The sequence below is a fragment of the Marmota marmota genome, unplaced genomic scaffold, assembly GCF_001458135.2.
Source record: "Marmota marmota marmota unplaced genomic scaffold, marMar, whole genome shotgun sequence".
NCBI classification, from domain to species: Eukaryota; Metazoa; Chordata; class Mammalia; order Rodentia; family Sciuridae; genus Marmota; species Marmota marmota.
Genome location: NW_026000142.1, coordinates 22,257,174 through 22,283,976, shown reverse-complemented (window position 1 = coordinate 22,283,976; position 26,803 = coordinate 22,257,174). Strand labels below are relative to the sequence as shown.

General features: G+C 53.0%; 4 protein-coding genes across 4 annotated transcripts in view; 2 read left to right on the top strand and 2 right to left on the bottom strand.

Annotated features, from left to right (window-relative positions):
• The window catches only part of LOC107144419 (kielin cysteine rich BMP regulator), a 26,689-nt gene extending 16,043 nt beyond the window's left edge, over positions 1 to 10,646 (top strand). Inside the window, exons 23-41 of the mRNA XM_048785923.1 lie at positions 666 to 842; positions 1,524 to 1,609; positions 1,872 to 1,962; positions 2,078 to 2,160; positions 2,253 to 2,346; positions 3,407 to 3,580; positions 3,789 to 3,871; positions 4,476 to 4,596; positions 6,196 to 6,275; positions 6,448 to 6,547; positions 7,013 to 7,101; positions 7,394 to 7,496; positions 7,586 to 7,728; positions 8,004 to 8,176; positions 8,257 to 8,368; positions 8,441 to 8,542; positions 9,334 to 9,498; positions 9,730 to 10,036; positions 10,199 to 10,646. Coding sequence (XP_048641880.1) covers positions 666 to 842; positions 1,524 to 1,609; positions 1,872 to 1,962; positions 2,078 to 2,160; positions 2,253 to 2,346; positions 3,407 to 3,580; positions 3,789 to 3,871; positions 4,476 to 4,596; positions 6,196 to 6,275; positions 6,448 to 6,547; positions 7,013 to 7,101; positions 7,394 to 7,496; positions 7,586 to 7,728; positions 8,004 to 8,176; positions 8,257 to 8,368; positions 8,441 to 8,542; positions 9,334 to 9,498; positions 9,730 to 10,036; positions 10,199 to 10,470 — 2,555 coding nt within the window. The 3' untranslated portion in view covers positions 10,471 to 10,646. The remainder of the gene's footprint in view (positions 1 to 665; positions 843 to 1,523; positions 1,610 to 1,871; positions 1,963 to 2,077; positions 2,161 to 2,252; positions 2,347 to 3,406; positions 3,581 to 3,788; positions 3,872 to 4,475; positions 4,597 to 6,195; positions 6,276 to 6,447; positions 6,548 to 7,012; positions 7,102 to 7,393; positions 7,497 to 7,585; positions 7,729 to 8,003; positions 8,177 to 8,256; positions 8,369 to 8,440; positions 8,543 to 9,333; positions 9,499 to 9,729; positions 10,037 to 10,198) is intronic.
• Positions 10,647 to 17,272: 6,626 nt separating this feature from the next.
• On the top strand, positions 17,273 to 20,979 carry LOC107144533. Its single transcript, XM_015488329.2, has 5 exons — positions 17,273 to 18,220; positions 18,301 to 18,390; positions 18,524 to 18,615; positions 18,700 to 18,758; positions 20,844 to 20,979. Exons 1-5 carry the CDS (start codon positions 17,462 to 17,464, stop codon positions 20,885 to 20,887), a joined length of 1,044 nt encoding a protein of 347 aa, XP_015343815.2. The 5' UTR covers positions 17,273 to 17,461; the 3' UTR covers positions 20,888 to 20,979.
• Positions 18,874 to 20,900, bottom strand: Atp6v1fnb (ATP6V1F neighbor). Its single transcript, XM_015488332.2, has 2 exons — positions 20,480 to 20,900; positions 18,874 to 19,088 (listed from the first exon to the last, which is right to left on the bottom strand). Exons 1-2 carry the CDS (start codon positions 20,898 to 20,900, stop codon positions 18,979 to 18,981), a joined length of 531 nt encoding a protein of 176 aa, XP_015343818.1. The 3' UTR covers positions 18,874 to 18,978.
• A 445-nt stretch (positions 20,980 to 21,424) lies between the features above and the next one.
• Atp6v1f (ATPase H+ transporting V1 subunit F) lies at positions 21,425 to 24,137 on the bottom strand. Its single transcript, XM_015488331.2, has 2 exons — positions 23,910 to 24,137; positions 21,425 to 21,899 (listed from the first exon to the last, which is right to left on the bottom strand). The coding sequence occupies exons 1-2, from the start codon at positions 24,065 to 24,067 to the stop codon at positions 21,698 to 21,700; spliced, it is 360 nt and encodes a 119-aa protein (XP_015343817.1). The 5' UTR covers positions 24,068 to 24,137; the 3' UTR covers positions 21,425 to 21,697.
• Positions 24,138 to 26,803: the final 2,666 nt, after the last annotated feature.

The window sequence follows — 26,803 nt, the reverse complement described above, 5'->3', positions numbered from 1 at the left end:
TTTTTTTTTTTTTTTTTTTTTTTTTGAACCAGGGATTAAACCCAGTGGTGCTTAACCACTGAGCCACATCACCAGCCCTTTTATTTTGAGACAGGGTCTTGCTAAGTTACTTAGGGCCTCACTAAGTTTCTGAGGCTGGCTTTGAACTTGTGATACCCATGCTTCAGGTTCCAGTGCTGCTGGAATTGTAAGCATGAGCCACCATGCCTAGCTCACCCTCTCCTTTTAAAAAGGGCTGTGAGTCAGCATCAGAGAGGAGCCCAGCACAGGCTGACCACACCCTGGGGCCCCATTACCCTCCTTGAGTAACAAGAGGGCTTGAAACAGCAATGGAAAGGGGATACCCTGGGCCTCCACCACCTAACCCACTTGGGCTACTCCCAGCTCTCTGCCAGTGGCCTGCTGAGTGTTTATCTCAGGAACAGATCCTCCTGGGCTTTCTCCTATAGATGGACAGGGGACTTTCTTACAGGCTGTCTAGTCCAAACCCACCTGTCCCCTTGTGGTTCCTTTGCCTCCTGGCCTGGACTGGTCCCCTGCCTTCCTCCTAGTACCAGGTCTTTGAGGACTTGGCCCCTGCTAGACCCAAGATCAAAACCAAGTAACTGGCTTTCCTCTCATCCCTTTCTGCCCATACTCACCCCTCTCTCTCTCCTCTCTGGAAGGCTGTGAGTACCTGGGGGAGTCCTACCTGAGTCTCCAGGAATTCCCAGATCCCCGAGAGCCCTGCAACCTGTGCACCTGCCTGGGAGGATTTGTGACCTGCAGCCACCAGCCCTGTGAGCCTCTGGGTTGCAGCCACCCACTCACCCCACCTGGGCGCTGCTGCCCAACATGTCAGGGTAGGTCCACACCTGCCATACCTCCTGCTAGGGCTCCCCAGGGCCCTGGTTGCCAGAAGTCTGGAGCTTTGCCACCCAGCTGAGCCCCATCAGCCTTCCCCTGATACACACACACACACACACACACACACACTCACTGGACTCCTCTCACACCATATCCACACTCACACCAGATTGTCACACCAAATACCTGGTCCTTTGGCTTCCATACTGAAAGACTCTCCAACTGTCTTGCTCTCTTCCTAAAATGCCACGAGGCCCTACTCAAATCGTTTGATGGCTCCCATTGCTTGCCCTGGAGTCACCAATCAGGAGGGTGGCTTCCTTAGCCTACCCTGCCTGGCCTGGCCCACCTGTCCCACATCTAGTGTGCCTGTGCCACATGTCTTCCTCCTGTGTGGACAGGAAGTTCTCAGCAGTCTTTCAGCTCACCTCTTCCCTCTGCTTCTTCAGTCTTTGGGTCTGAAACGTGCAGGAGCATGCAAATCTTGCCATCTGCAGCCTAGCTGATGGCTGTCCTCCACATCCCTTACTTTCCTCCTCTCCTAGCCACACTGATCTCTCCCTAAGCTTTGAGGGAGGCCCCCAGGTGTGGCTGTGTGTGTGTGTGTGTGTGTGTGCATGTGACAGCAGAGGACTCCGTTGATGGCGGCCTTCCCATTGTGTTCCCCACTCTGCCAGGATGCTTCTACCATGGGGTCACTGCTGCCCTTGGAGAAACCCTTCCTGATCCACTTGATCCCACCTGCTCCCTCTGCACCTGCCAGGTGAAGCAGTGCCTCTGGGGACTTGGTAACCTTTATCTCTTATCCTTTTTGGAAGGGGTTATCTCCACCCAGGCCACAAGTAGTTCCCTCTGCCTGCAGTGTCTTGGGGACACAGTTGGGCTTAGGTTTCCTGGGCCAGGGAGGGGGGTTGGGGCCTGGCAGGTTTAGTAGGAGCACCTGCCAAAGGGCAGCACAGCCTAGTCTGAAGGTGCAATGGAGTGACTTGGGGGTCAGATGTGGCAGCATGGCCTCTCTCTCCCAGGAAGGTTCCATGCATTGCAAGAAGAAGCCATGTTCCCCGGTTCTCTGCACGCACCCCTCTCCAGGACCCTGCTTCTGCCCTGTTTGCCATAGTGAGTCCCCTTCCATGTGTTGGGGCCCCCTCTTCCTTCCCTCCATGTCTGCAGGCCTGGGGTTGGGCAGGGCAGGGTGGCACAGGCCCCCACCCAGGAAGTGTGTCCCCCACAGGCTGCCTCTCTCAAGGCCAGGAGTACCAGGATGGGGAGGAGTTTGAGGGGCCTTCAGGCAGCTGTGAGCAGTGTCGCTGTCAGGTACAGCAGGGATTTGGGAAGGTGCTGGGCGAGGCTGGGCCACCGCGCCTCCAGGTCTTGGTGGCAAACCTCTGATTCTGCATCTCCTGCAGGCTGGCCAGGTCAGCTGTGTGCGGCTGCGGTGCCCACCCCTGCCCTGCCTGTTACAGGTCACAGAGCCAGGGAGCTGCTGCCCTCGCTGCAGAGGTATGCCTGGCCCTCGGGGCTGCCCCACGTTTCAGCCCCTCACCCTGTATCCCTCCATCTGCCCCCCACTCTGCCCTCAGCTCTTCTGCTGCCTTCCCACCTCCCTGTCCACCTTCTGTCCCTCTCTTGCCTCTGCCCTTGACTGTCATCCTAGTCCACCTCAGCTCTTCCTCCCTCTCCCTGCCCAGACCACCCTTCCAGGTGCTCATTAGATTTCCCTGAAGCTGCCCCTCTTCCTAACCACACCCCATTCATAATAATAATCATGATAATTGACATTTATTGAGCATGTACCATGTGCCAGGCTCTGAGCAAGCACTTTACTACTATTATCTCATTTCCTCAGAATCTTCCCAGATAAGTGCTGTCATTACATCTATTTTATAGACAAGAAAACAGAGGTACAGGGCTGGGGATATAGCTCAGTTGGTAGAGTGCTTGCCTCACATGCGCAAGGCCCTGGGTTCAATCCCCAGAAAGAAAGAAAGAAAATAGGAGTATACAGAGCTAACACACTTGCCTATGGTCACTGGGGTGAGTAGGTAGCAGAGTCGAGATACACATCCTAGCTAGGAACATGAGCCTTTCTTAGCTTGCCTGCTGCCCCTCACCCAGACACTGCTCAGCATCGTGTAGTTCACACAAAGCCAGCACAGCAGCCCCACTTGCCCCCAGAGGACAGGACGGCAGGACAGGTGCAATCCCATTTAATATAGGGGAGACGGAGGCCTGGAGTTACCTGAGGCACATGGTCATTGACAGAGCTGTTCATTCATTCCAAATGCATATATTACCCACCTGCTGTATGCCAGTGCTGCCCATGCTAGACAGTGCCTGCTGCTTGCAGCTTGTTCTAGCAAGCAGAAACAGAACAGGATTAGAACCCAGGTGCTCTGACCCCTCCACACAGATGGGAATTCTGCCCCTGTGCATCTCCCTGCTACATCCCTGTAGACCCCTTCCTAGTGCCCACATGCCCTGGGGACCACAGGGGTGGTAGACAGGGGCAGATGTTCAGATCTCAGACTCAAAGCTTATTCCTGTCCACCTGGGACTGCAGGCTGCCTCGCTCACGGGGAGGAGCATCCTGAAGGCAGTAGCTGGGTGCCCCCCAACAGCCCCTGCTCCTCCTGCATGTGTCATGAGGGTATCGTCACTTGTGCCAGTGTCCAGTGTGTCAGCTCCTGCGCCCAGCCCCACCAGGGGCCCACTGACTGCTGCCCTCGTTGCTCTGGTACTAGGAGCCTGGGACAGGGAGGGATCATGGTGGTCATACCTCCCTGTGTGCTGGACTGGGCAGCAGAGGGGGTGGCTCCAGGAGAAGTGGTTCCCTACTTACATTCACCCCAGTTCCTGGTGAGGGGGACCTGGAGGGAGGATAACCCCATCCTGGCATGATGCCAGCCTGAAAACTCCCTGCTCTCTCTTACCCCACCCCCAAGACTGTGTGCATGACGGTCGGAAGTATGAGCCTGGGGAGAGCTTCCAGCCAGGGGCTGACCCCTGCGAATTGTGCATCTGTGAGGTAGGACGGGTGGAGCTGAGGGCTGGGGGCATCCTGGGGAGGCCCAGCCAAGCCGGATATTGCATGGAGCAGGCACCATGGGAGTCCAAGACAGGAGTGTGACCCTGAGGCCAGGAGCTGAGGCAGGGTTTGAGCCAGTGGGACCAGAAGGTTGGGTCAAGACACAGGGCGCAGGGCCCGAGTGTGGAGTGAGCAGTGCGCAAGCGCTCCTGGACAGACTGTGGGGTGGGGGGGTAGAGGGCGCGGAAGGGCCAACTGGAGTGCAAATGCATCGAAAGGTAATGGTGAGCTATGGAAGGTGAATGATGTCATAGATCAGGAGAGAGGAAGTAGAGATGGGGAGGGGGTGGCATGAGAGGACAGAAGGTCAAAAGTCACATGAGGGTTCAGGCCCAAGTGACTGAAAAGGGGAAGGGACATCACCTCTGGGAATTGGGACACGGGTGGGGGGGCTAGTTTAGGGAGACACTCTCTTCAGATTGGGCCACCCACAGCCTGGAGAATGGCACAGCAAGCAGATGGGGTACCCGGAGACCAGGGAAGGGGGTGGCTCTTGACTTTCATGGCCTGGGACCCACTTCCGGCTCATTCATTCTTGTTGTAGTCACAGCCTGAGGGGCCTCCCAGCCTTCACTGTCGCCGGCGGCAGTGTCCCAGCCTGCTGGGCTGCCCACCTAGCCAGCTTCTGCCCCCTGATGCCCAGCACTGCTGCCCCACCTGTGCCCGTGAGTCCCGGGAGACGGAAGTAGATGAGGGAAGTGCAGCCACCCCACGTTGATGCTGGAACAGCTAGCCAGCTCTCCTCCCCTGCCCCTTCCCACCCTTTCCTGGCTCCAGGGGACTGTTCTGTAAGCCTTGCACTGGCGCGTGTGGTCTGCACAGCCCCAAGGGGAGAGAGGGAAGCTGGCTATGGCCCCTTGCAGCTCTCAAGTGGAGTGCAATTAGTACAGCTTCTTGCCCAGCAGGTGGCGCTGCAGGGTGGCAGTTGGGCTAGTTGCTGACTCCTTGCAGGTTGTGAGGTGAGGACCAGCAGGGACATTGAATGGTCAGTCTCAGGGGTGGAGGGAGCTATTCTGTTTTCTGTTCTGTCTGTCCCTCCCTCCTTGTCTTTCTTTTTGGAATAATGACTTATAAATATTGGGAGGAAGAATAAAGAAATGTTATTCATTCAAATACAAAAAGATAGTCAAATTGGTCTGGTGCAGTGGTACATACCTATAATCTCAGCAACTCAGGAGGCTGAGACAGGAGGATCACAAGTTTGAGGCCAACCTCAGAAATTTAGTGAGACCCTCAGCAATTTAGTTAGATCCTGTCTCAAAATAAAAAGTAAAAAGGGCTGGAGATGTAGTTTGGCAGAGAGCACTCCTGGATTTAATCCCCAGTACCACCCCCAAAAGAAAGACAGTCAAATTATTTCTTGGATTTATTTCCTGGATTTAATCCTTGCAGTTTACCTGACACAGCCATTACATATTTGTTGTGAAAGAAATATTTTTTCAGCATCTGTTAGTATACCAGCTTTGAAATGATAACCTAGCTTTGCAAGGCAGGCTAATGTGATCCCACATATATAAAATGTGCTTTATAGGATGAGGACCACATTCTCCTCCCTTTTTTATAATTTCTTATTGTGGCAAAATACATATAATGTATAATTTACTACCTTAACTATATTTAAGTGTATAGTTCAGTGATGTTAAAAATATTCATAATTATGCACCTATCACCACCATCCATCAGGGAGAACTATTCTTAAAATACTTGCTAGAGTTAGAAGTGGATAATACTTCCGGAGATTAGAAGAAGGATCATTTGTTAAGCACCTAATGCATGCCACACACTGCACATAGGGCTTCTAATGAACATTATTTCATTTAATTTTCACAATTACCTTTTTACAGATGAAGAAACTGAGGCCTTGAGAGGTTGATTAATTTGCCTGAAAATGGCACAGGAATTGAGTGCTGGAGACAGGAATAGAACCTGGGAAGTCTGGCTCTTTATGGTTGTTATTCTGTTTGAGCCAAATTATATAAAAGGAAGTAACAGAGAGCAAGTCCAGAAGTCTGGCTGTTCCTAGTGACCTCAGGCTGAAGGAGTCATACTATCAGTTTTCAGGGTTCCCATCTTGATACCTGGCAAAATTCCTTTAGAAAGACCAAACTTTTCTTTGCTGAGCTAAAGGAAATCACATTTATCCTCCCTGGAGTCAAAATGCTAGTAAGTACACGTTGAGCCCAAGAACTCTGGAGAAAGCTAGGGTAGCAGTCCCTGCCCCCCCCCCGACCCTTTCATCCCCCTACTGGGTCTTGTCTTCACAGAGGCGCTGAGTAACTGCACAGAGGGCCTGCTGGGCTCTGAGCTGGCCCCACTAGACCCCTGCTACACCTGCCAGTGCCAGGTGAGGCCTCCTGCCCTAGGGGCTCTGAATCCCATCCTCCTCTGTGGTCTGTGGGCTCACCTGAACTTTGCCCATTTGTCCTGAATGTCACATCTCACCCACATCCTACTCGTAACTATGTCCTGCCAACTCTGCTGTGCTCTACCCACTGTGTTCACATGACAATGAACAGGACCTGACATGGCTCTGCACTCACCGGGCCTGTCCTCAGCTCAGCTGTCCCCTGTTGGAGCATCATATTCCCCCAGGGAGCTGCTGCCCTGTGTGCCAGGGTAAGTGACCAACCTTGGCCTCACCCTCAGAAAGGATCCCAGGAGAGACATGGGAGGTGGTGACATTCAGGAGGTGGCTTGGGGTCTGCACTCAGGTTTTATTCTGTTGTAGAAATGGAGAGGCTATATGTTGGGGTGGAGAAGAGACCCATGAGGCAGAGGGAGGTGGGGGATGAAGTCTGGATTCTCAAGTCCTGGCCTGAGGCTTTTCCAAGATCTCAGGAACCTCAGGCCACTAACAGGACACTGCACTGTGGATCTAGCAGCTGGTCCAGAAAAGGGTTCCAGGCTCTGGCCGTTTGGGCCTCTGGCCCTAATGACATCCAGCTTTCTGCATATTGATTGAGGAAATCAGCACCACCAAGGTGCTGGTAGAATCGGGTGGGCACTTCCCTACCCAGATGCTCAGAGTGAGCTCCAGGGAGGGAGGGCACAGCTGGATGGCTCCCATTCATTTCTCCTTAGAATGTGTGGTAGAGGCCAGTGGCCGGAGAGTGGCTGATGGAGAGAGCTGGCGGGACCCCAGCAACGCCTGCATTGCTTGCACCTGCCAAGTAACCTGGGAGAAGATGTGGTGGGGGAGGGGTGGACCATATAGATAGACCCAGAGAAGAGCGCAGGGCATCCATCAGCAAATATGGGGTCTTTGAGGGGCTGAGGCATCTCTGTGCTGGGGTAAGGAGTTGAGGGCTGGATTTTATTCCCTGCTTGGATCACAGTATGGGTGTTCTTGTGGGGTAGGGGTAGGCAGCCAGAAGGGACTGCTGCCTAGGAGGCCCCCAGAAATGTGAGGCCAGGGACTCCAGGTCTTGCAGAAAATGCCTACAGCAAGGATGTTGTCTACAGCGGGGTCATGTGGAATGTCACCTCGAGGAGTGCCAGGCCCTTTCCTGTCCCCATGGCTGGCTGAAAGTGCCCAAGCCTGGCAGCTGCTGTGAGCAATGCCAAGGTGAGGGGCCAGAACGATGGGGAGGGGGAAGAGAGACCTGGCGCATGTATGGGGGAGGTGCCAACCCATCGTGTCTCTTGTCCCTTCAGCTCCCACCCAGTCGTGTGTCCACCAGGGCCGTCAGGTGGCTGTCGGGGAGCACTGGGCAGTGGACACCTGCACCAGCTGCTCTTGCGTGGCTGGCACTGTGCGCTGCCAGAGCCAGCGCTGTCCACCGCTTTCTTGTGGCCAGGTGAGTGCTGCGGTTGAGGCAGTGGAGGCAAGGTTGCACCTGGCACTGCCATCCTAGGGCGACAGGGGTGGAGACTGGGAGGCTGAGTTTTCACTGGGTCTGGGAGCCGACGGGTAGGAGGGAAGGTGCTGTTCCTAGAGTGGCCACCAGGTGGTGCCCTGAGTCCGCTCGCAGTGAGCCCGGGAGCAGGCGTGAGAGAGGCTGGGCGATGGGGTGGCCTCCCAGAGCGTGGGCTGGAGCTCCCCGGGTCTGACGGTGTCTGGGGCTGAGGCCAGGACGAGGCCCCTGCCCTGAGTCCTGGCAGTTGCTGCCCTCGCTGCCTACCCCGGCCCGCTTCCTGCATGGCCTTCGGAGACCCCCACTACCGCACCTTCGACGGCCGCCTGCTGCACTTCCAGGGCAGCTGCAGCTATGTGCTGGCCAAAGACTGCCATGGCGGGAACTTCAGGTGCGCACCTCCTCTCCCTTCCCTTTACCCCTACACACGACCTAGCTGAACTTTGTCACACTGACCTTTTTTCCCCATAGTGTGCATGTGACCAACAATGACCGGGGCCGGAGAGGTGTGGCCTGGACCCAAGAGGTGGCAGTGCTGTTGGGAGATGTGGTTGTGCAGCTGCTGCACGGCAAGACAGTCATGGTGAGCAGAAGACCCAGGGTAAGCTGGACCTGTGCGGTGCACCTCTCTATTCCACTTTGGCCTTTTCTACAGGTGGATGGCAGCCCAGTGGCCTTGCCCTTCCTGCAGGAGCCTCTGCTGTATGTGGAGCTGTGGGGACGCTCTGTGATCCTGCACACCCAGCCTGGGCTCAAGGTGTGGCAAAAGGGAGAAAGCTGGTTGGGGCTCTGCTTCCAAACCCAGGGCTGGGGAGTCTTGGGCCTGTTAAAGTTTCTGTATCTGTAGAGGGAGTGGGAGTGCCCTTACATCCTGGACCTAATGAGGTAGTGGAGGTGGGAGAGTTCTGCTGGATTCCCAGGAAAGAAATCGGGCACAGAGACCTCTGGGGGCAGCCAGAGGAGTTCAGCGCCTAGTTTTAATCTTGGCTCAGCCACTACTACACTGGGGCTCTTGAGCTACTACCAACCTTCTCTGTACCTCAGTTTTCTCAAGTGTGAGAATGGGGTTCCTAGGGGTCGGGAGGATGTCAACCAAGGTCTCCTAGGAGGTATCTGAGGTTCCTCCTGATTCCTATGTGGAAGAGAAACTTGTTCCCTGCCCCTGGCCAGAAGCACAGCTTATAAATTCTTAAAATCAAGCTGTGTGCACTTCTGATCCAGACTCAATTGTGCTCTGTCTTGTGTAAGGCCCGAGTGCCCAGGAGACTGCGAATCTTTGGAAGTAGGCTGCATTCCACCTTGGGCCCAGTTTAGGGATACAGATGGAAGCCATGGCAGCACTTCCTGTCGTGTTTGCCCTGGGATGCACCACATGTGCCAACTTGGCCCAGGCCAAGGCAACATCCTCTCCATGGGGAGTCTGCACTTGTTTATCTTCCTCTGCTATTGCACAGGGTGTGCCAGCTCAGTGCATGGGACCATGATGAACCTGGGCTTTTGGGGGTCCTTCTCCTTCCCCATTTCCCAGTCCCAGGCCTCTCTGCACAGGTACTGTGGGATGGGCAGTCCCAGGTGGAGGTGAGCGTGCCAGGCTCCTACCGGGGCCAGACTTGTGGACTTTGTGGGAACTTCAATGGCTTTGCCCAGGATGATCTGCAGGGCCCTGACGGGCTGCTCCTGCCTACAGAAGCTGCATTTGGGAACAGCTGGCAGGTGAGTGGCACAGGAGCCAGAACCTGTGAAAGGCTGACCTTGAAAAAGTTGCTCACTTACTGTGGGCCTTGGTCTTTCATCTGTAATATGAGGTCAAGGAGAAGGTAAACAGTGCTTCCTTTGCTTTTATTGGAGATTTTTGAGGTTAAAACAAATGACTGTCTGGGAAGAGCTTCAAAGGCCCCACATGCAAAGATCAAGGCTCACCTCAAGGTTGTTCTCCCCACCTAGGTTCCAGAGGGGCCAAGGCCTGGCCAGCCTTGTTCTGCAGGCCAGGAAGTGGATCCATGCCGGGCAGCAGGTTACCGTGCCAGGCGTGAGGCCAATGCCCGGTGTGGGCTGCTGAGGTCCTCCCCATTCCATCGCTGCCATGCTGTGGTGCCACCGGAGCCCTTCTTTGCTGCCTGTGTGTATGACCTATGTGCCTGTGGCCCTGGCTCCTCAGCTGACACCTGCCTCTGTGACGTTTTGGAAGCCTATGCCAGCCACTGTCGCCAGGCAGGGGTGACACCTGCCTGGCGGGGCCCTACACTCTGTGGTGAGGAGGTGATGCCCAGCATTGGGGGAGGGGACAGTGCAAAGAAGGGTAGCCCAAAGCTCAGCCCCGATGGGGTCGATACTTACAGGCCAGCAAGGAGGGGGCATACAACTGAAGCAGTGTTGGGGATCCCTGTGACCCCGCTTTCCACTCTGCCTGCAGTGATGGGCTGCCCCCTGGACCGTGGATTTGTGTTTGATGAGTGTGGCCCACCCTGTCCCCGCACCTGCTTCAACCAGCATGTTCCCCTTGGAGACCTGGAAGCCCACTGTGTGAGGCCCTGTGTTCCTGGCTGCCAGTGCCCTGCAGGCCTGGTGGAGCATGAGGCCCACTGTATCCCTCCTGAGGCCTGCCCCCCAGTCCTGCTCACCGGGGACCAGCCACCCAGCACTCTGCCCAGCCCCAGTTGGGAGCAGCTCCTTGCTTCACCTTGAGACAGGAAGATAACAGACCAGGACTCATCAGGCCTAAGGTCTCCCCTTGGTGAGCAGCAGCCACCCTGGCCAGAGCTGTGGAGACAACGCCCTGGTCGGATATGGGGAGCCTGGACCCGTGTCCTGCAAAGCCCCTGTTAGTATTGAAAAACAATAAATTCTGGGCCTTCCCAAGACTTCCTTGTTGTGTTTCCTCCTGGTGCTGGGGAGGCAGCTGGGCTGCTTGGAACATGGGGCTCAGTGGTCAGTGTCCTTCAAGTCAGAGGGTTTTGCATAGTCCTCACACTAGTATCCCTGGGCTGCTTCAACTGGCCATTGCTTGGTGCTGTCTGGGGAACCTAAAAGTGTGCAGGAGGACCCAGGTGCCCTGGTCCTTGCCCTATGCTTAGTCTATGGCAGTACCAAATGCCCAGGTACCTTCTGGGTCACTTTAAGAACTGATGGCACTGGAACTCCATGCCTGAGGAGAAGAGATGATAGGCTGTGATGAAATACAGATACATGTGCATGCATGCACACGAACACTCTTTAGAAACACACGTAAAGTGTGCATGCACACTTGGGAAGACTCATCATAAGGGGAGAACATCATAGGGGCTTTTGAAATGAACAAGATCACCAGACACGTTAGTGCACCTCTGTAGGGGACCAACCTCACATGTGACTGAGTTAACTCCCCTGCTGGGCGATATGGTGTCAGGCACCCATGCTGCTAGACTGCCCCGCTCTTCTAGGGTTGGAGCGACTGTGTCTTCATGCCTGGGCGTGGCTTCCTACAGCCCCATGGGTGAAGCTATGCTCACCTGTTCCTTTGTAATATAACCCCTTGCCCTGTTTAGGATAGAATATTCCATGGAAGTGCCTTGTGTGTGTCCCCTTCTCTTACTGTGCCCTTGAGTGTGGCCTACCCAGATGTCAGTCAACCTGCTGACAGTGGACATCATGAAGATAGACTCAGCCCCCTGAAACCTGACTCCTTGCCTCATTTGAATAGCCTCTCCTCAATAAAAAGGGTCAGCGCATGCTCTCTCTCTCTTCCTGAGGACCCTTAAGGTCAGAGGAGCTGTCACAGCAACCCCAAAGAAAAAGGTATTTGTGTCTCTAGTGTGGTTATTTTGCACAACACAGTTAGCCCAGTTTACCTGAAGTGACCCCTGAGCCTTTTAGTCGTGAACAGAAACCTAGCACACCTCCCTAATTCCAGCTATTGGTGAGGCTGAGGCAGGAGAATTGCAAGTTCAAGGCTGACCTGGGCAACTTAGTAAGAACCTGCCTCAAAATGAAAAGGGCTAGGGATGTAGCCCAGCAGCAGAGCATCCCTGGGGTCAATCCCCAATTATCAAGAAACAACTGACAAAGTCAGAATTTGAGCTCTCTTTGCCATGTACTGCTGGGGACCTTGGAGTTTAGGGTCCCTGGATGTAAGATCAAGGGAACTCCATTGTCATTTTAGGTCTCTAATGTTCTAGTGGGGAGTGAGGGCTCAGTGATCTAGAGAAGGACACAGCCCAGTCCCTTATTGTTTACTTAAGTAAAAGAGCACTGAGTTGAAATTGGAGGTCACCTTCTCTGCCAGCTCAGCCTTCTCCAGGGGAAGCTGTTCTGAGACCCAGAGAGGAGAGTTTGCTCCATTCACTCCTGGAGCAGTGACAAGGATTCAGTCAGGTGAAGTTACTTAAGATGGAAAGGATGTAAAGGATTCCAGACTGTATTAGTCACCTTTCTATTACTACAATGAATACATGAGCAATTAAAAAGAGAAAAGGTTGCCAGACACAATGTTTCATACCTGCAATTCCAGCTACTTAGGAGGCTAAGTCAGGAGGATCACAAGTTCAAGGCCAGAATCAGCAACTTAGTGAAGTCCTGTCTCAAAATAAAACATAATAAGTGCTGGGGATGTAGCTTGATGGTAGAACCCCAGGTTCAATGCCCACTACTGGAAAAAAAATTATTTTGGCACATTGTTCTGGGGGTTCACATCTGAAATCGGTGACCCCATGTTTTGAGCTTCTGGTAAGAGCACTGGATCTAAATGGTGGGGAATGTGTGTCAGAGCCAACTGCACACTGGGCCTGGTCCCTCCCAACGTGAGCTGGGAAACCGGAGGAAGCAGAATTCCCCCAACCCCATCAAAGGTACAACTAAGGCCCTCCCAGGAGGCCCCACCTCCTAAAGGTCCACAGCACCTCCCACTAGTGATCCTGGCGACTGAGCCTTGTATACATAGGCCTTTAGGGAACATTCAACATCCCAGCTTTAGACCAGATGGCCTCCTGCATTCAGTTCCTCTCATTATAACTTATACAAATGGTTTCCTCATCTGTAACATGAGGACAGCAATGTGTGTGTGTGTGTGTGTGTGTGCATGTTGGGAGGAGTCCATGGGGTGGCCTGTGGACAGCACTTAGCAGGTGATGATGGGCCATTTTTCTGCCTCTTACTGTCACACCTCTTGGTGATGGATGCCTTGCCTCCTGGGAGCCATGTGCTCCCAGAGTGTTTGTCACTGTGGTTGTCTGTCTTCACAGATAGGGGAAACACTACCACGTATTAAATCAAGTTACTCTCTAAAGCCAGTTTCCCTTTCACCCCAGTACTGGGGATCACTGTACCCAGGGGCACTCTTCCACTGAACCACATATCCCAGCCCTTTTTTGTTTTTGAGACAAGATCTCACTAAGTTGTTGATGATGGCCTCCATTTTACTATCCTCCTGTTTCAGCCTCCCAAGTAGCTGGGATTATAAGCATGTGCCACTGTGCAGCCCTGGATTCAGAGCTTCTTATCTGTAAATTGGGACAATAGCACCTACTCATGGAGCTGCTGAGGAGGTATATCCACATGTGCTGCCACCGCTGCCCCATCCTAAACACATTTGTACCACATATCACAGTTTGAAAGTTCACGTGGATGTTAACTTGTATATATGAGCCTGATACTCACTGGGGGTTGCAAATGAGCAAATGCACACACCTCTTCCTGTCAGGGTCACTCTCTGCACTGCACTCTGCTACCTCCAGGTGGTCTTGGAGTCAAGCCAGAGTCTCGGTAAGGCTCCTATGCCCCAGGCCCTGCTCAGGTGTCAGTCGGCCCTGAATTATTGAGATCGGAGTCTTTGTTTCTCCTTGCTCCTGGTCCTCAGTGCCCAATCCTCCATCTCTCTCCAGGCTCTGATGGCAGAGGCAGAGGAAGGAGGGGGCATCTGCCCTAACCCCTGTCCCATGGCGCAGGCAGCTATACCTGGGAGCCTAGGGCTCCCTTGTAGTCCCAAGCAGGCCTTGGCCCTGTACTACCTCATCTTCAGGCACCCTGCAGGCCTAGGCCAGCTCCGGACTGCACTTTGGCAGGTGAGGAAGCCAGATATTGCCAAGGGGTGCAGGCAGGAGCCTGATTCTACTTCCCCTCCCATCCCCACCAGGTGCAAGAGGGCCAGGGCTGTCCCCCAGGGATGGAGCTAACCACAGTACTGCTGGAGATGGAGCGGAGCCGGTGGGCCCAGGAGCAGGTAGGGGCTGACCATGGGGGTGGGGGAGGGCTGGCTGGGTGCCCCTCACACTCTGGCTCTCCACCTTCCTGCAGCTCCTCTGGGAATTGGATCTGCTGACTGGAGCAGGGCTGGGCCTCTTCAGGGCCCCTTGGACCCAGTTTGGTGGTTGGAGGGACCAGGCCCAGCGTGCATGGAGCCAGCACAGCCAGGTGAGTAGCAGGATTGGCAGGGACTTTGAGCAGCTGGTGAGTGGAGAGAGACACTGTGTGACATTGGGGTGGTTGTGGTGTGACCCCCTCAAGGTCACCAAGATGCTTGAGCTTTAGAGACTAACAGCCCTGGACTCAGAGCTCTGCTCTGATGCTCCCTGTGGACTGTGAGCCTCCATTGGCTGTAAAATGTGGACAATGGCAGATCTTTCTCTGAGGACCAGTGAACTCATCCAAACAAGGGGTTTGAGCCTCTTGCTACTTATGGGGACTAGTGTTATTCCATAGCTAACTACTGGATTGTCAAATCAACTGTGCAGTGACACTGGGAAGCCTGTCCATGTGACTGTGTGAGGGAGAACTGTGCCTGGAAGGGTCCCTGAGAGCAGAGGCACTGGTGTCTAGGGTGGCACTAAGACAAAGACACTGAGCAGCCCCTACTGAGTGGGGGGCTCCCTCCAGGGCTAGAGCTGTGCTGACCCACCAAGAGGGGGATGTTGTGGTGAGGACCCCAGAACAGAGCTAAGAACTGGGGATGTACTTCCCAGTCCCAGCTCAGCCACCAGCTGCCAGAGTAGCTTTGGGCCTGTTGGGAGCCTCTCTGCAGTGGATGGGAAGGGAGAGGGGACACACAAGGCCACTTATGTGTCCACTTCATGAACACCAGGAGACAAGGATTATGGGGGGCAGGGAGCATCTTAGAGGCTGACTACCACACTAAAGGATGATGCCCTGTGTCCTGAGTTCCCCAAAATTTTCCAGAGTTCCAGGCTGTGGCCTTCATCCCAAACTAGGGATTCCCTGAGCCAAAACCATCAGTTCCCAGAGGGGTAAGTCTTTCTCCCAGGGACTCTGGCACTCCCTTGTTGACATACAAAGTGACCAAGAACCTGGCCTTTTCCCCCGTCTCCTCCCACAGTCCTGCTCTACAGCCCCTAGAAGGGTAACCTCAGAATTCCAGTTCCAAAATCCAGTGGGTTTAGGGATTAGAGGAGGCCACCCCGGACTCAGAGTTTGGGTGTTGGGGTGTTGGGGACTAGGAAGACTGAAGCAAGCTCCCTCCTTTCTCCAGCACCTATGGGGCTGCTGGAGGTGCCTCTGAGGTAGCCCCTGAATCCTGCAGGATGCAGACAGCGGATCTGGGTGAAGCTGGGAGAGATGCAGACCCAAGATGGGAGGGCCCTGGCATACCTACAGAGGCCAAACCTGGTATGTTGACAGGACGTGATGGGCAGCCAAGATAGCAGGGAGCCCCTGAAGTTGGAGAAACCAGATTAGATTGGGAGGCAGAGAAGTTCTCATCCCAAGTCCAAAGACTTCCATCATTTTTCACTTATTCTGCATCTTGCACCTTTCATTGGGTGCCCAGGGATGGCGAGTCAATTTTATGTGCCAATTCCATGACTGGCACCAGTTGTCTCAGATGCTGTGCCCATTAAGATTTTTAAGCTAAACTGGGGCTCTGTTAAGTGGACAGGAAATGACCATCACTGACTGCCCAGGGAGAAGGAAGTGGAATAGCAATTCTAGGCCACCTGTTTGCCACCCTTACACCAGGCACTGGGGACATATGGAGAACAATAGATATCTTGAGTCTTTGAGATCAAAGCCCAGTGATAGAGCATGACACTAAACAGGCAATTAGAATTCAATGGGATGGACTCTATGGGTATGAGCCTGTTAATTTAAAGGAAACAGACTCAAATTATTTGTTAAACAATAAACCTAGCAAAGTCATAAACTTTTAGTTGTCCCATCACACACATGAAAGAAGAGAACTGCCAATGATTCTCTCCTGATTGACAGATAAATTTTTACAAGTATTTTATCTCTTGGGAAGACAGAGATGTCAATTTACACTATTACCTGGGAAATAAACTCCAGGAATACAACAGGTGAGTATCTCAGAGACAGGTGTAGGAGGCTGCTTTCACAGTTCTGCAGCAATCAGAAGTTGCTGAAGTCTCTCCTGAGACTCCTTTGTTCACAAAACCCTTTGAAATTCAGATCTAGTTCCACAGAAACCACACCCCTTTTGTTACTGTTATGAATATTCACAGGTCTCTGCATTGCTTACCAGAGAAAAATGCAATATTCTTGTGAAAGGTTTTTAATACTTAAGAAAGCAGGTTCCTTCAATTAGTTTTATGGATGCAGAACATCTCTCCTTCCTCCACAGCTGCAGGAGCAGTGACAGCACATCCCTTTTTTAGATTTCTTTGTTCATTATGAAGACTTGCAGTTTTTTAGGCCAGGCTCTGGCTTAAAATTTTACTTAAGTTTCATTTGATTTTGTTGCCAGAAAGGAAAAAAATAGGGGGGGGGGCTAAGGAGGATTTTAACAACAGGAAAAAGCATGGCACACACAGCGGGTTTCTTCTGTGAACCTGAACACCAGGACAAAATGGGGATATCCTTATGCAGAGGGAGCCCCAGCAAACAGGCCTTTCTCACTCCCAGGCATTGCATAGTGGCCAGCCTTGGCTGGGAGGATGAGGGAGATGGAGTTGGCTGTTGGCAGACACACCTGACAAGCAGATGCAAGGCAGGTGATGGGAATAAACGTGGAATAATAAACTGTGACAGCCATGAAGTTCAAGCAGCACTCTCAGGGCTCCATGGTCCTTCATGCACTGGGAGCCCCTTAGGCTTCCAGATTACAGTTCAGGGGGGAATGTGTGTGAGAAACTGGGACATGATCAGGGAGTGCTCTCTCAACATTGATCCTTCTCTCTTAGGTCACTTAAAAGAGCTGAACCCTACTACCACTAGCTCTGGGGACTCTGGACCAGGACCCTCTCAGGTTGGGACAGCAGGAATGGAGCTTGCCAGGGAGGAGGCTGCGGGATGAAGTGGGGCTGCCTCCTGCAGCCAAATGGGAAAAGGGATCATTGCTGGAGCACCTCTTACACCACATAAAAGAGGTTTAGTAAATTCAGCAATCAGGCAAGGACTAGTCACTGGGGTCTCCAGGCTCTTCTAGGGGAAGGGCCCTGGCTTGGGGATTCCCTCTCAAGCCTGGGCCCAAAGTGCTTTTCGTTCCCAGGATCTGGCCCAGAGGGAAGACAGGAGCCAAGAGGAGCCAGCACCAGCGATGCAGAGGCCCCACCTACAGAGCTGGCCAGGGAGAAAGCTGACACAGAAAGCTTCAGAGCCCTCTGTCCTGGCCTTACAGTGCCTGCCAGCACCCCAAAATACCCCACAGGGGCTGGGCTCTGGCCTAGGTCAGGAGAGAGAAACTCAGAAACTGCTGAGTTTGGACCCTCTTCAGAGTCAGAGACAGGACCACCCTATGGGCCAGACAGAAAAGACCCCTCAGGGTCAGCGAGGGAACACCTCCCAGTGGGGGAACAGAGAAGTATCTCAGAGTCAGAGAGAGAAGACATTCCCGGGTCAGAGTGGGGAGGCACCCCAGGATGAGAACAAAGAGATTCCTCAAGGAAAAAATAGCCCTAAGTGCCAGAGAAAGGAGATTGGGCAGGGTCAGGAAATGAAAACCCTTCAATCTTGGGAAGCCCCTCTCTCACAAGCATGGGAGGTGACTCAGGGAGAAGCGCCTGTACGGGCTCGGGAAAGGGAGAGTCCAGGTCGCTGGGGAAAAACCACCCAGCGAATGCAGGCCAAGCCCGAAGGCCGGAGTCAGAAGGCGGATGAGGCCGTGATAAAGCCGGGGGCCGCCCAGGATGGGGCGTGGGCTCCTCTCCTGGCCCCCAGGTCCCTGTCCCGACCACAACTCACAGGCCCAGGAGGTGGGATGCTGGCGGCACTAAGCACCGAGGGCTGTGGGCAGCAGGCTACCCAAGGAGGCGGCCACCGTCCCGCGGAGCAGGAGGTGGGTGAGGTGAAGCTCCCGGGCGCGCTCCGGGAGCTTAGGGGCGTTCCTGGGGAACCCAAAGCTTCGAGGGCTGCGTGGCCTGCGCCCCTGGGCGAGGAAAAGGCACCGGCGGGCGTGAGCGTGGCGCAGCAGGAGATGGCTCTGCAGCGGCTGCTGGAGCTGCACGGCGCGGCCAGGCGGCGACGGCGGCAGGAACGCGAGCAGCAGCGGCTCCGGGTGCGTACCCGCGCGGGGCCGACCTAGTCTCCTGCGGCTGGCGGGCGGGCAGGGCTCGGAGCTGACTGCCGCCTCTCCAGGTCTTGGAACGGCTCCGCATCGCCAGCCACCGCCACTGCCGAGTTCACCCTCTGGGGCTCCCTTCCAGCCCGGCTCAGCTCCCACCACAGGCAAGAAGAGCCCGGGGTGAAGGCGGGGGTCCCTCCGGACCTGGCCCCGGGAGGGGCGGGGCGGGGCGGGGCGGGTGTGTGATGCAGTTGCTACCCTGGCCAGTGACGCCGGCTCAGCCATCTGCCCACCTAGGAGGACGTGGCCGGGCGGTGGAGCGCCCTGCAGAAGCAGCTAGAACAAGTGCACCTGGAAAGGACCCGGTGGCTGCGGGCGCTCAGGGCCAGGTGAGGGGCGGGCAGGGAGCTTTGTGGGGAGTGATAGCAGTCCCTTTTCCCTGACATCTGGATGACAGACCACTGCCTCCCCAGGAATACCCGGAACTTCCAGGAGCTACTGTGGCCCCCTGGCGCTGAGAAGCCTGCACCTGGTGAATAGCGCCCACACTTCCCGATGGGCTCTGGGCATTGCTGGGTCTCTGAAGGGATAATTAAGGAGATAGGAGTTAAGGAAAAGGCAAAGACGTCTACCGCCAGGTCAGAAAGGCCTAGAACGCAGCTTCAGGGCCAGGGAGAGCAGACCAGAAACACAACGCAGCTTCGCCCTACCAGGAGGCCTGTTATTTTTTTGTGCCTCCCACAGGCCAAAGGTCAGAGGGCCAGATCCCGGGGATCCAGCATTGAAAAGGCCCCATTCTTCCGGAAGAACGACTCTATGTGGCACATCTTGCAGGAGACCAGTTCTTGCTTTGCTGGGGTACCTTGGGAAAAGATGTCAGAGGCCAGGAATGAGTTCCTGGGGAAGGAACTCAGCACAGAAGCTGTCTGCATAGCACTAGGACTCTGCCTGTGTTGGATCTACTTTTTGTGAATAAATAAAAAGCTTTTGAGGAGTAGCACTTCAGGAAAATACAGGCTTGGATCCTGGACATTGCATCAGTGGCAACATGGCTAACCTGACAGCTGTCAGCCATCATCATCCCCTGCTTCAAGATCCCCTGCCAGCCCTGTTTGTCCCAGGATAGACTGCAGAGACAGGGCCTTCCACCTCTGCTCCCCTTCTTCTCTCTTAGGGCCCTAGGGGAAATGTGGGAGCTTTTTGGGTAAACTTTCAACTGTGCTGACCCCCCACCACCCACCTTTCCTTCACAGGCACTCAAACAGCTGGAAAAAGATCCAGGACTAAGTGGATCTACTTTTTGTGAATAAATAAAAAGTGATCTCCCTTGAGAGTAGTGGCTCTCAACACCACCCAGCAAACCAGCAGCACTTTTGGAAAACCAAAACTGAGCCGGGGTTAGGGAGCAGACAGCCTTTCGGCCACACCATTTCCACCTATGCCTGACTCCACCCTCAAGTCAGATTTCAGCAACTCCAGCTCTCTGGGTGACCTCACCCTATCTCTGGGCTTTAAGTTACATTTATATTCCAGTAAGCCCTGAATTTACTTCTCCAACACTGACCTCAATCCTGATGTCCAGACTTTCTCCATCCTGAATGGTACCGCAAGTAACCCATACTTGCGGTACCATTCACAGCACAACATCTTCTCCCTTAGATATTTCTCCTTCCAGATATTCCTCCATCCTGATGTCCAGCCTCATTGGCACTTCGAGCCTACCATGGCCTAGCCCGTTGTGTCTTCAGCCCTACCCTTTTCCAATCTGGGTGTTGCCAAGTTTCTCTCTTCCTTTCCCTTCCAGTCAACCCATCCATGTCTCCCTCCCAAACATTCCAAATTGGCTTCAGTTCTACTGCTAATAATCCCTCTATCTGAAGCCATGTCTTGCCTAGATAACTCAAAACAGATGCCTAATTCACCTGCCAGATCCTATAAATTCCCCTGAAAAGCTATTACCTACAAAAAAAAAAAAAAAAACATTTTAAAAAGCACTGATCTTCTTAAAACCTTCCTCCAATTAGAATAAAATCCGAACCCCTTTCTTGCCACTTGCTCAGCATTGAGGGCTTCAGAAAGGCCTTTCTGGATAATTCAATCTAAAGAAACACATGTCCCCCACCACACCCAAGAACTTTGTCCTCCCTGGACATTTCCTTGTTGTTTGTAGACTGACCCTCCATTACAATGTCTGCTCCCTGGCCCATGGCAAGTGCTCTGTTTGTAATTAATTTCCACAAGGTTGGGGCTCACCCAGCTGCCAGCCATATGTGAAGTTGGTGGTGACCGGGAAGAGATAGCGCTTCTCTGGCACGTCCAGTTTTCGGGTGTTGAGGTAGTGATAGCGCCCCTGGGAGTCATGGGAGATGCCTTCATACAGCAGAGCCCGAGTTGCAGGCAGTACTGGGTACATTTCTGTCTGAAAAGGAGCCTCAGAGACAGGGCTAGGGGGCTTGGCAGGGACTGCTTTGGGGACAGGTGGCGGTGAGACTCGGGCCTTGGGTGTCAGGGTGGGCAGTTTGAGGGGCAGGCGGGCTGCAGCCTTAGCCTTCTGCTTGGCCCTCACCAATAACCCATACTTGCGGTACCATTCACAGCGCAACATCTTTTCCCTTAGATATTCCTCCTTCCAGAAGTTTTGCCACACTGTGTCCAAGTTGAGCTGCCGTGCCATGGCGCAAGGGAACGAGCAGTATCAAGGTGCCTGTAGCTAAGGGGTGAACGCAGCAAGCAGAGTTCTTCTGACAGCAGATGGCTCCCTGGGACAGTCACTTGGCAACCAAGCCTCACCTCACACAGGGTAGGGTTCTACTTGCCCTGCCCTCAGCGGACCTCACATGCCTCCCTTCCAGCAACCTGGAAGGTTAAAAACCTTCACCCCAAAACTCCTGTAGGATCAAAACCCAGTCTAGAATTACAGGCTTCCAGGTTTCCTGTGCTTTCTGCTTCTGTCCCTTGGATCAGGCTCCCTCCTCACCCCATGCAGACTGAGGCAGGGGGAACCAGGGACTAGGCTCAGCCATGCCCAGACCCCCTTCCCTGGTCCTCTTTGATCCAGAAAGTTAGTCCTCGTTACAGCCTCCATCCAGGTCCAACTCCTCTGCCTGGCTCTTTGGCAGAACTTTTTCCATCCTTGCCAATCTAATCTCCCCCAGAAGCCTCACCCTACATGTGTTCTTTCCAGCACCCAACCCTATATGAAGAGAAGCAAGAATATTGTTTTAATTTAACATCAATAACGACACCGTGTATCATCAGCACAGGGAAGAAGTAATGGAGAGAGAAGATGGTTGGGCTTCCTGTTCCCTAACCAGCCTGGATTTTAATGGCAGAGCCTACAAATACCTCACCCAGCCTCTCAGTGGAGTGGGAAAGGAGTGTGAATTGAAAACTAGAGGCTTGAAACAAAGGATGGCAAGCCTGGGAGAGGCCTGGCAACAAGCAAGGGGCTAAAGGGCTGGGGCGAGTCCCCTAGCGCAGGTCTTCTGCAGTGAACATGCCCTTGGCCCTGCGCAGGATCGAGTCCTTGGCAGCATCATAGGGGTGCTCCTTGGATGGGATCTCCAGGACAGCTGGAATGGAGCGCTGGTGGGCATCAAGGGCGTGCCGCACCATCTCTGCGATGTACTGGTTGATGAGGATGATGCCAATGTCGTCCCGGTTTAGAAACTGCCTGTGGAGAGAGATGAGATGGGAGTCCAGGGCAGCCCAGGGGGCTGCTGTCTCCCCTACCCAACAGCCCACTCAGGGTTGTGAGGAAATGAAAGTGACCTGGAGGCACAGAGGACAAGAGGGAACGACTGCTACCCTAAACCCATTCTCAATCCTATCCTTCCTTGAATGAGGCAATTCATTTAAGAGCTCAGGACCATGTTGGTCAGGGTTGGTTTCTACCTCCCTTGCTCAGAGAGAGAACTGGTAATGAAGATTAGGGTGATGCCAGTGTATTCCATATGCCGCCTTTGTATAGGAAAGGGAGAGGATAAGAATATATGTATCTGCATAGAGATTCCAGAAAGATAAAGAAGAAACTAAGTGGTTATCTATAGGGGTGGAGGAGGGAGACAAAGAGATACAAGGACTGTGGTGTGATATTCCTTAATTTAGACATTTTAAATATTATTTTTTTAAAATAGGGCTGATGAGGGCTGGGGATGTAGCTCAGTTGGTAAAGTGCTTGGTCGCATGCACAACATCCTGGGTTCAAACCCCAGCACCACACCAAAAAAAAAAAAAATAGGGCTGATGAGACCACTGAAGGCCTAAAGTTCCCCACTGATGAGGGTGGGGGATGAGTCAGAGGGAACACTGGCATGAGCCAAGGACACAGATAGGAAACTCAGCAATGAAGGAATCACAGCCCTCCTTTATTGTGATCATCCATCTATTCATTCCCTTTTTATTCATTAAAAACTACTGAGCACCTACACTGGACTAGGCACTGGGGTAGGTTAAACTCCATCTCTGAGATCTCTTATGCCGGAAACATGGGAAATTCTTTTTAGGAGGGTGGTACCAGGGATTGAATGTAGGAGTGCTTAACCACTAACCCACATCCCCAGCCCTTTCAATTTTGAGTCAGGATTTCACTAAGTTGCTGAGGGCCTTGCTAAGTTGCTAAGGCTGACCTAAACTTGAGATCCTCCTGCCTCAGCCTCCCCAGTTGCTGGGATTACAGGTGTAAGCCCCCATACCCAGCTGTAAAACTCTTGAAGTGAAATTTGTCCTCCAATGACAACTTGGGTCACTTTACCAAACTGCTTAGAGATCAGCAGACAGCAGCCACCCAGGTCAGGGCCTATTACACACCAGCCAGCAGGAACCAGTCTCAGCCAGCAGTTCTGGGTTGGGCTGTTTAGGGGAAACAGGTGAGTGGTTTCTTCCTGATTCTGGCACAGAAGCCCTGGAGAAGGGTTGACCAAAAGACTAGGAGGCCAGCTTTCTCAATCCTAACCACCAGGACACCTCCTGGATTAAAGGGCATGCCTGCATCCACACTTTGAAGTTGTCATCCTTGACCCAAGGCACAAGTGAGGACTGAAGTATATGGCTAGCAGAATCCAGATGTTCAGCCCACTGTGCTTAGAACAAAGGGAAATTCTAAGGTAGACTGAGGATTGCACAGAGTGTGTACTGGTTTAAGAGAAGCAGAAAGGGCACTGGGTTCCTATTCCAGCTCTGCGGTTCCCTTGGGCATGTGCTTAACTTCTCTAAACTGCAATTTTCTCATTTACCAGTGGGAATAACCCCTTCCTTACAGGACGATTATGAGCCTCAAAGGGAGATGACTACAAGAAAGCGCAAGCCCACTCCCTAGGCTCACAGCGAGCGTACGGTTGAAGCATTGCAAGGCCCTAGGTGAAAGTCTGAGACCCCGGAAGAGGCGCTGAGGCTGGCGGTCGCCACCGGCTGGGCGTCCAGACGTCCAGCTATGGCAGGAGCAGGTCATAAACTGTTCCTCCTCTTTCCTGACACACGGTCATGTGAGGGGGAACTCGGTGACCTGAGAGCCCCGCTCATACCGAGTCCCCAAAGAGGACTTGGGGCGCAGAGGCTTCTGCTCCAGGAGGAGTGACCCACATTCCCAACGGGGTCTGACACCTCGGTCCCCGGCCGCCTCCGCCCTCTCCCAGACCCCGCACCGGCAGCAGACGGGCCCGCTCGGCCTCGCAGGGTACCGTACCGGAAAGTATCTTCAATCTCATTGATGGTTGTATCCTTCTCCACCACCAGGAAATTAGGATGGCGGTTCTTGTTAAGCTCCCCTATGCCGCCCAGTAGGAAGCCAGTCACCGTGTCCTCGTCACCAATCACCGCGATTAATTTCCCTCTCCCCGCCATCCCCACAGGTAGGTAGAGCTCTCCTGGAGCGCCAGAAGTCACGGCAGCCCCGCCCCCGCAGCGCGACGTCGAGCCGGCATCGGCCCCTCCCTTCAGACATGCGCAGTTAGCCCACACCGCCTCCCGGACATGCGCGTTAGCAGCAACAAGCCTCACCCTGAGTACGCCGCCTGCGCTCTACAGAGAGACCCGTACCAGGGGACTACGATTCCCAGAAGGCTGCACGGCACACGGTTCTCGGGTTCCTTCGTTCCTTCCTTTGCTGGTTCAAACCTAACCCTGTTAGACCCCGAGACCCCAGGGAAGAAAAAGCACTGCTTGGTGTCAAGGGCAAGGTCCGCGTCTGGACCGTGTATGCATGTACGTAACAACGACATGGTTAACAATTACTCAATACATGCTTGTCAGTTAGTAAAGAAATAAACAAGTGGATGATGATACTGTCCGGTAAGATAGAGAATCAAGAAACAGACAATTACAAAACGTTGTGTTAATTCCTAAAATGTGAGAAGTACATATAAAGCACAGATCCGTGGTAACTAGCCCCCGAGGAGAGAGAGCCCTCAAAGGACACTTCCCTAAAAAGCTGAGACCTGAAGGACCAGCAGGGTGAAGGGGGATAGAGGACAAGAGGGTGTTCTAGGCACAAGTACAGCATATGCAAAGGTTTGGTAGCTCTAGAGCAAGAAGGGCATTCAAGAAAAGTTAAAGAATCTAGAAGTTTTCTGAAGATAGTTTCCTGAAGCCACTGAAGAATTTTATGGAAAAGGAGGATATCACGAGACTTATTTTAGAGCTGTGGCTGGAACTGTGCTGTTGTAGAGGCAAGACTACACCAGGAGAAACCAAACTTGGAGAAAGGGTGAGGGAAAGACTAGGAGGCAGCATTCTCAATTCTAGCCACCAGGATACTTCCTGGATTAAAGGGCATGCCTGTACCCACACTTTGAAGATGTCATCCTTGACCCAGGGAAGGAAGTGAGAACTTGAAGTAGAATCCAGATGTTCTGCCCACTGTGCTCAAGACAAAGGGCAATTCTTTGGCTGGAACTCTGGTACTGCAGATGGAGAATGTGGAGAAGTAGGTGGAGTAGAGAGATATTTAAAGCCACAATGGACAAAGTTGGGTTTTGGATTGGATGTTTGGGGAACAAGGTAGAGAGACCCAGGTGACTTCCAGGGTTCTTGCCTGTGCAACTAGGTAGATAGAAACAATATTACTGAGGGAATGAACCTTTGTGAGACTAACAGGGTGGAAGCCTTTTTTTTTTTTTTTTTTTGAGGTGATCTACCACTGATTTACATCCCCAGACATTTGTTTATTATTTATCTATTTATTTATTGAGACAGGATCTTACTAAGTTGCCCAGGCTGGCCTTGAACTTGAGTTTCCCCTGCCTTAGTATCCAGAGTAGCTAGGATTACAGGTGTGCGCTATTTCTGGGATTACAGGTGTGCACCACTGCACCTGATTAGGCCACATTTTTTTCCTCTTTCAACAAACCCCCCTGGTGTTGGGCATGTGGTTTTGTGAGTTTAGGGTACTTGATGTGAATGCACATGAATTCAACTTTCTGCTCTGTTACTTTGAGGTTTGATTTTGGACTCCACTGAAATTCATGGCCTTGGTTTATCCAAATAATAGTAGATCCACTTAGCAGAGCTGTTTGAGGATTAAGTGAGAAGAGGCCCACAAATGCTCAGCACCCAGTGCCCCACTGTGGTTCTGTAAGAGCAGCTGGGCTGGGGATCTATAAATGCATCAACCCTCAGGAGGAGGGCAGCAAACTAGCTGGGAAGACCCTCAATTTGGGGTTGTGGGGAAATGGGGAGCAGAGAATGAGGAGGATGTGAAAAAGGTTGTTTGTAAAGCAATTGGACCAGTGCCTTGGCTCTGAACTGGCCCTCAACAAGTGGTTGGATATTTAAAAGAACAGATCTGTCTTCAATGGACTTGTCAGGTAAAGGGACAGCTCTGCATTCATCACTATTCACTCTTAATTCAACCATCAGTTATCACACATGTCACAATTAGGGGCTGAAAACCAAAGATTGATAAAACATGATTTCTGTCCTCAGGAGATCCCTGCAGGACAAAGGGGAAGGTGGGAAATCTCAGGGGAGAGCAGGGACATGCAGTGAAGAGAAGCTCTGGAAGAACCTTTTGGGGGGGCTTATTCAGAATGAGGATAGGGAAGGAACCTCCCCTTGGGAATAGTAAGGAAAAGAAGAAACAGGAGTAGAGGCAGACAGGCCACTAAGGGGTAGGGAGGAGGCAGCAGGAGCTAGGGCCACATGGTTGGGTCTTTTCTGGTATCCCCACTACCAGATTCCTGCAGACAGATCTACTGCAGGGGGATCCATTGAATAAAGTATGTCTCTACCCTCTTCTTCCACTGAGTTGCTCATTTATGTATTCATTCACACCTGAATTAGGCTTCTAGGGCCAGGGGTCTCGGGCTGGTAGGGAGACCTGGTCATGGACAGGGTAGTAAATGTAGCCAGAGATGTGACCCTGGGCAGTGTGGAGGCCTGGGGCACTGATCTAGGAACAAGGAGAGGCCCAGGAAAGCTTCCTGTCGGCTAGGAAAATGAGGGTATAGAGGCAAGGGTGTTTCTGGACAGAGAGACTAGACTGTAGCTGAGGTTCCCAGGAAACTAGAGACCATGAAGGGGGTTGGTGGTGGAGGGTGCAATGGGGGAGTGAGCACTGTGCTGTACTCACATGGCAGGAAG

Coding starts and splice junctions, on each gene's coding strand:
- Atp6v1f (XM_015488331.2), bottom strand. CDS start 24,067: ATGGCGGGGAGAGGGAAATTAATCGCGGTGATTGGTGACGAGGACACG. Junction 21,900..23,909: donor GAGATTGAAGATACTTTCCG/GTACGGTACCCT, acceptor CTCTCTCCACAG/GCAGTTTCTAAACCGGGACG.
- Atp6v1fnb (XM_015488332.2), bottom strand. CDS start 20,900: ATGGCACGGCAGCTCAACTTGGACACAGTGTGGCAAAACTTCTGGAAG. Junction 19,089..20,479: donor CACATATGGCTGGCAGCTGG/GTGAGCCCCAAC, acceptor TCTTTTCCCAAG/GTACCCCAGCAAAGCAAGAA.
- LOC107144533 (XM_015488329.2), top strand. CDS start 17,462: ATGGGCCAGACAGAAAAGACCCCTCAGGGTCAGCGAGGGAACACCTCC. Junction 18,221..18,300: donor GCGAGCAGCAGCGGCTCCGG/GTGCGTACCCGC, acceptor CCGCCTCTCCAG/GTCTTGGAACGGCTCCGCAT. Junction 18,759..20,843: donor CGCTGAGAAGCCTGCACCTG/GTGAATAGCGCC, acceptor CTTTTCCCTTAG/ATATTCCTCCTTCCAGAAGT.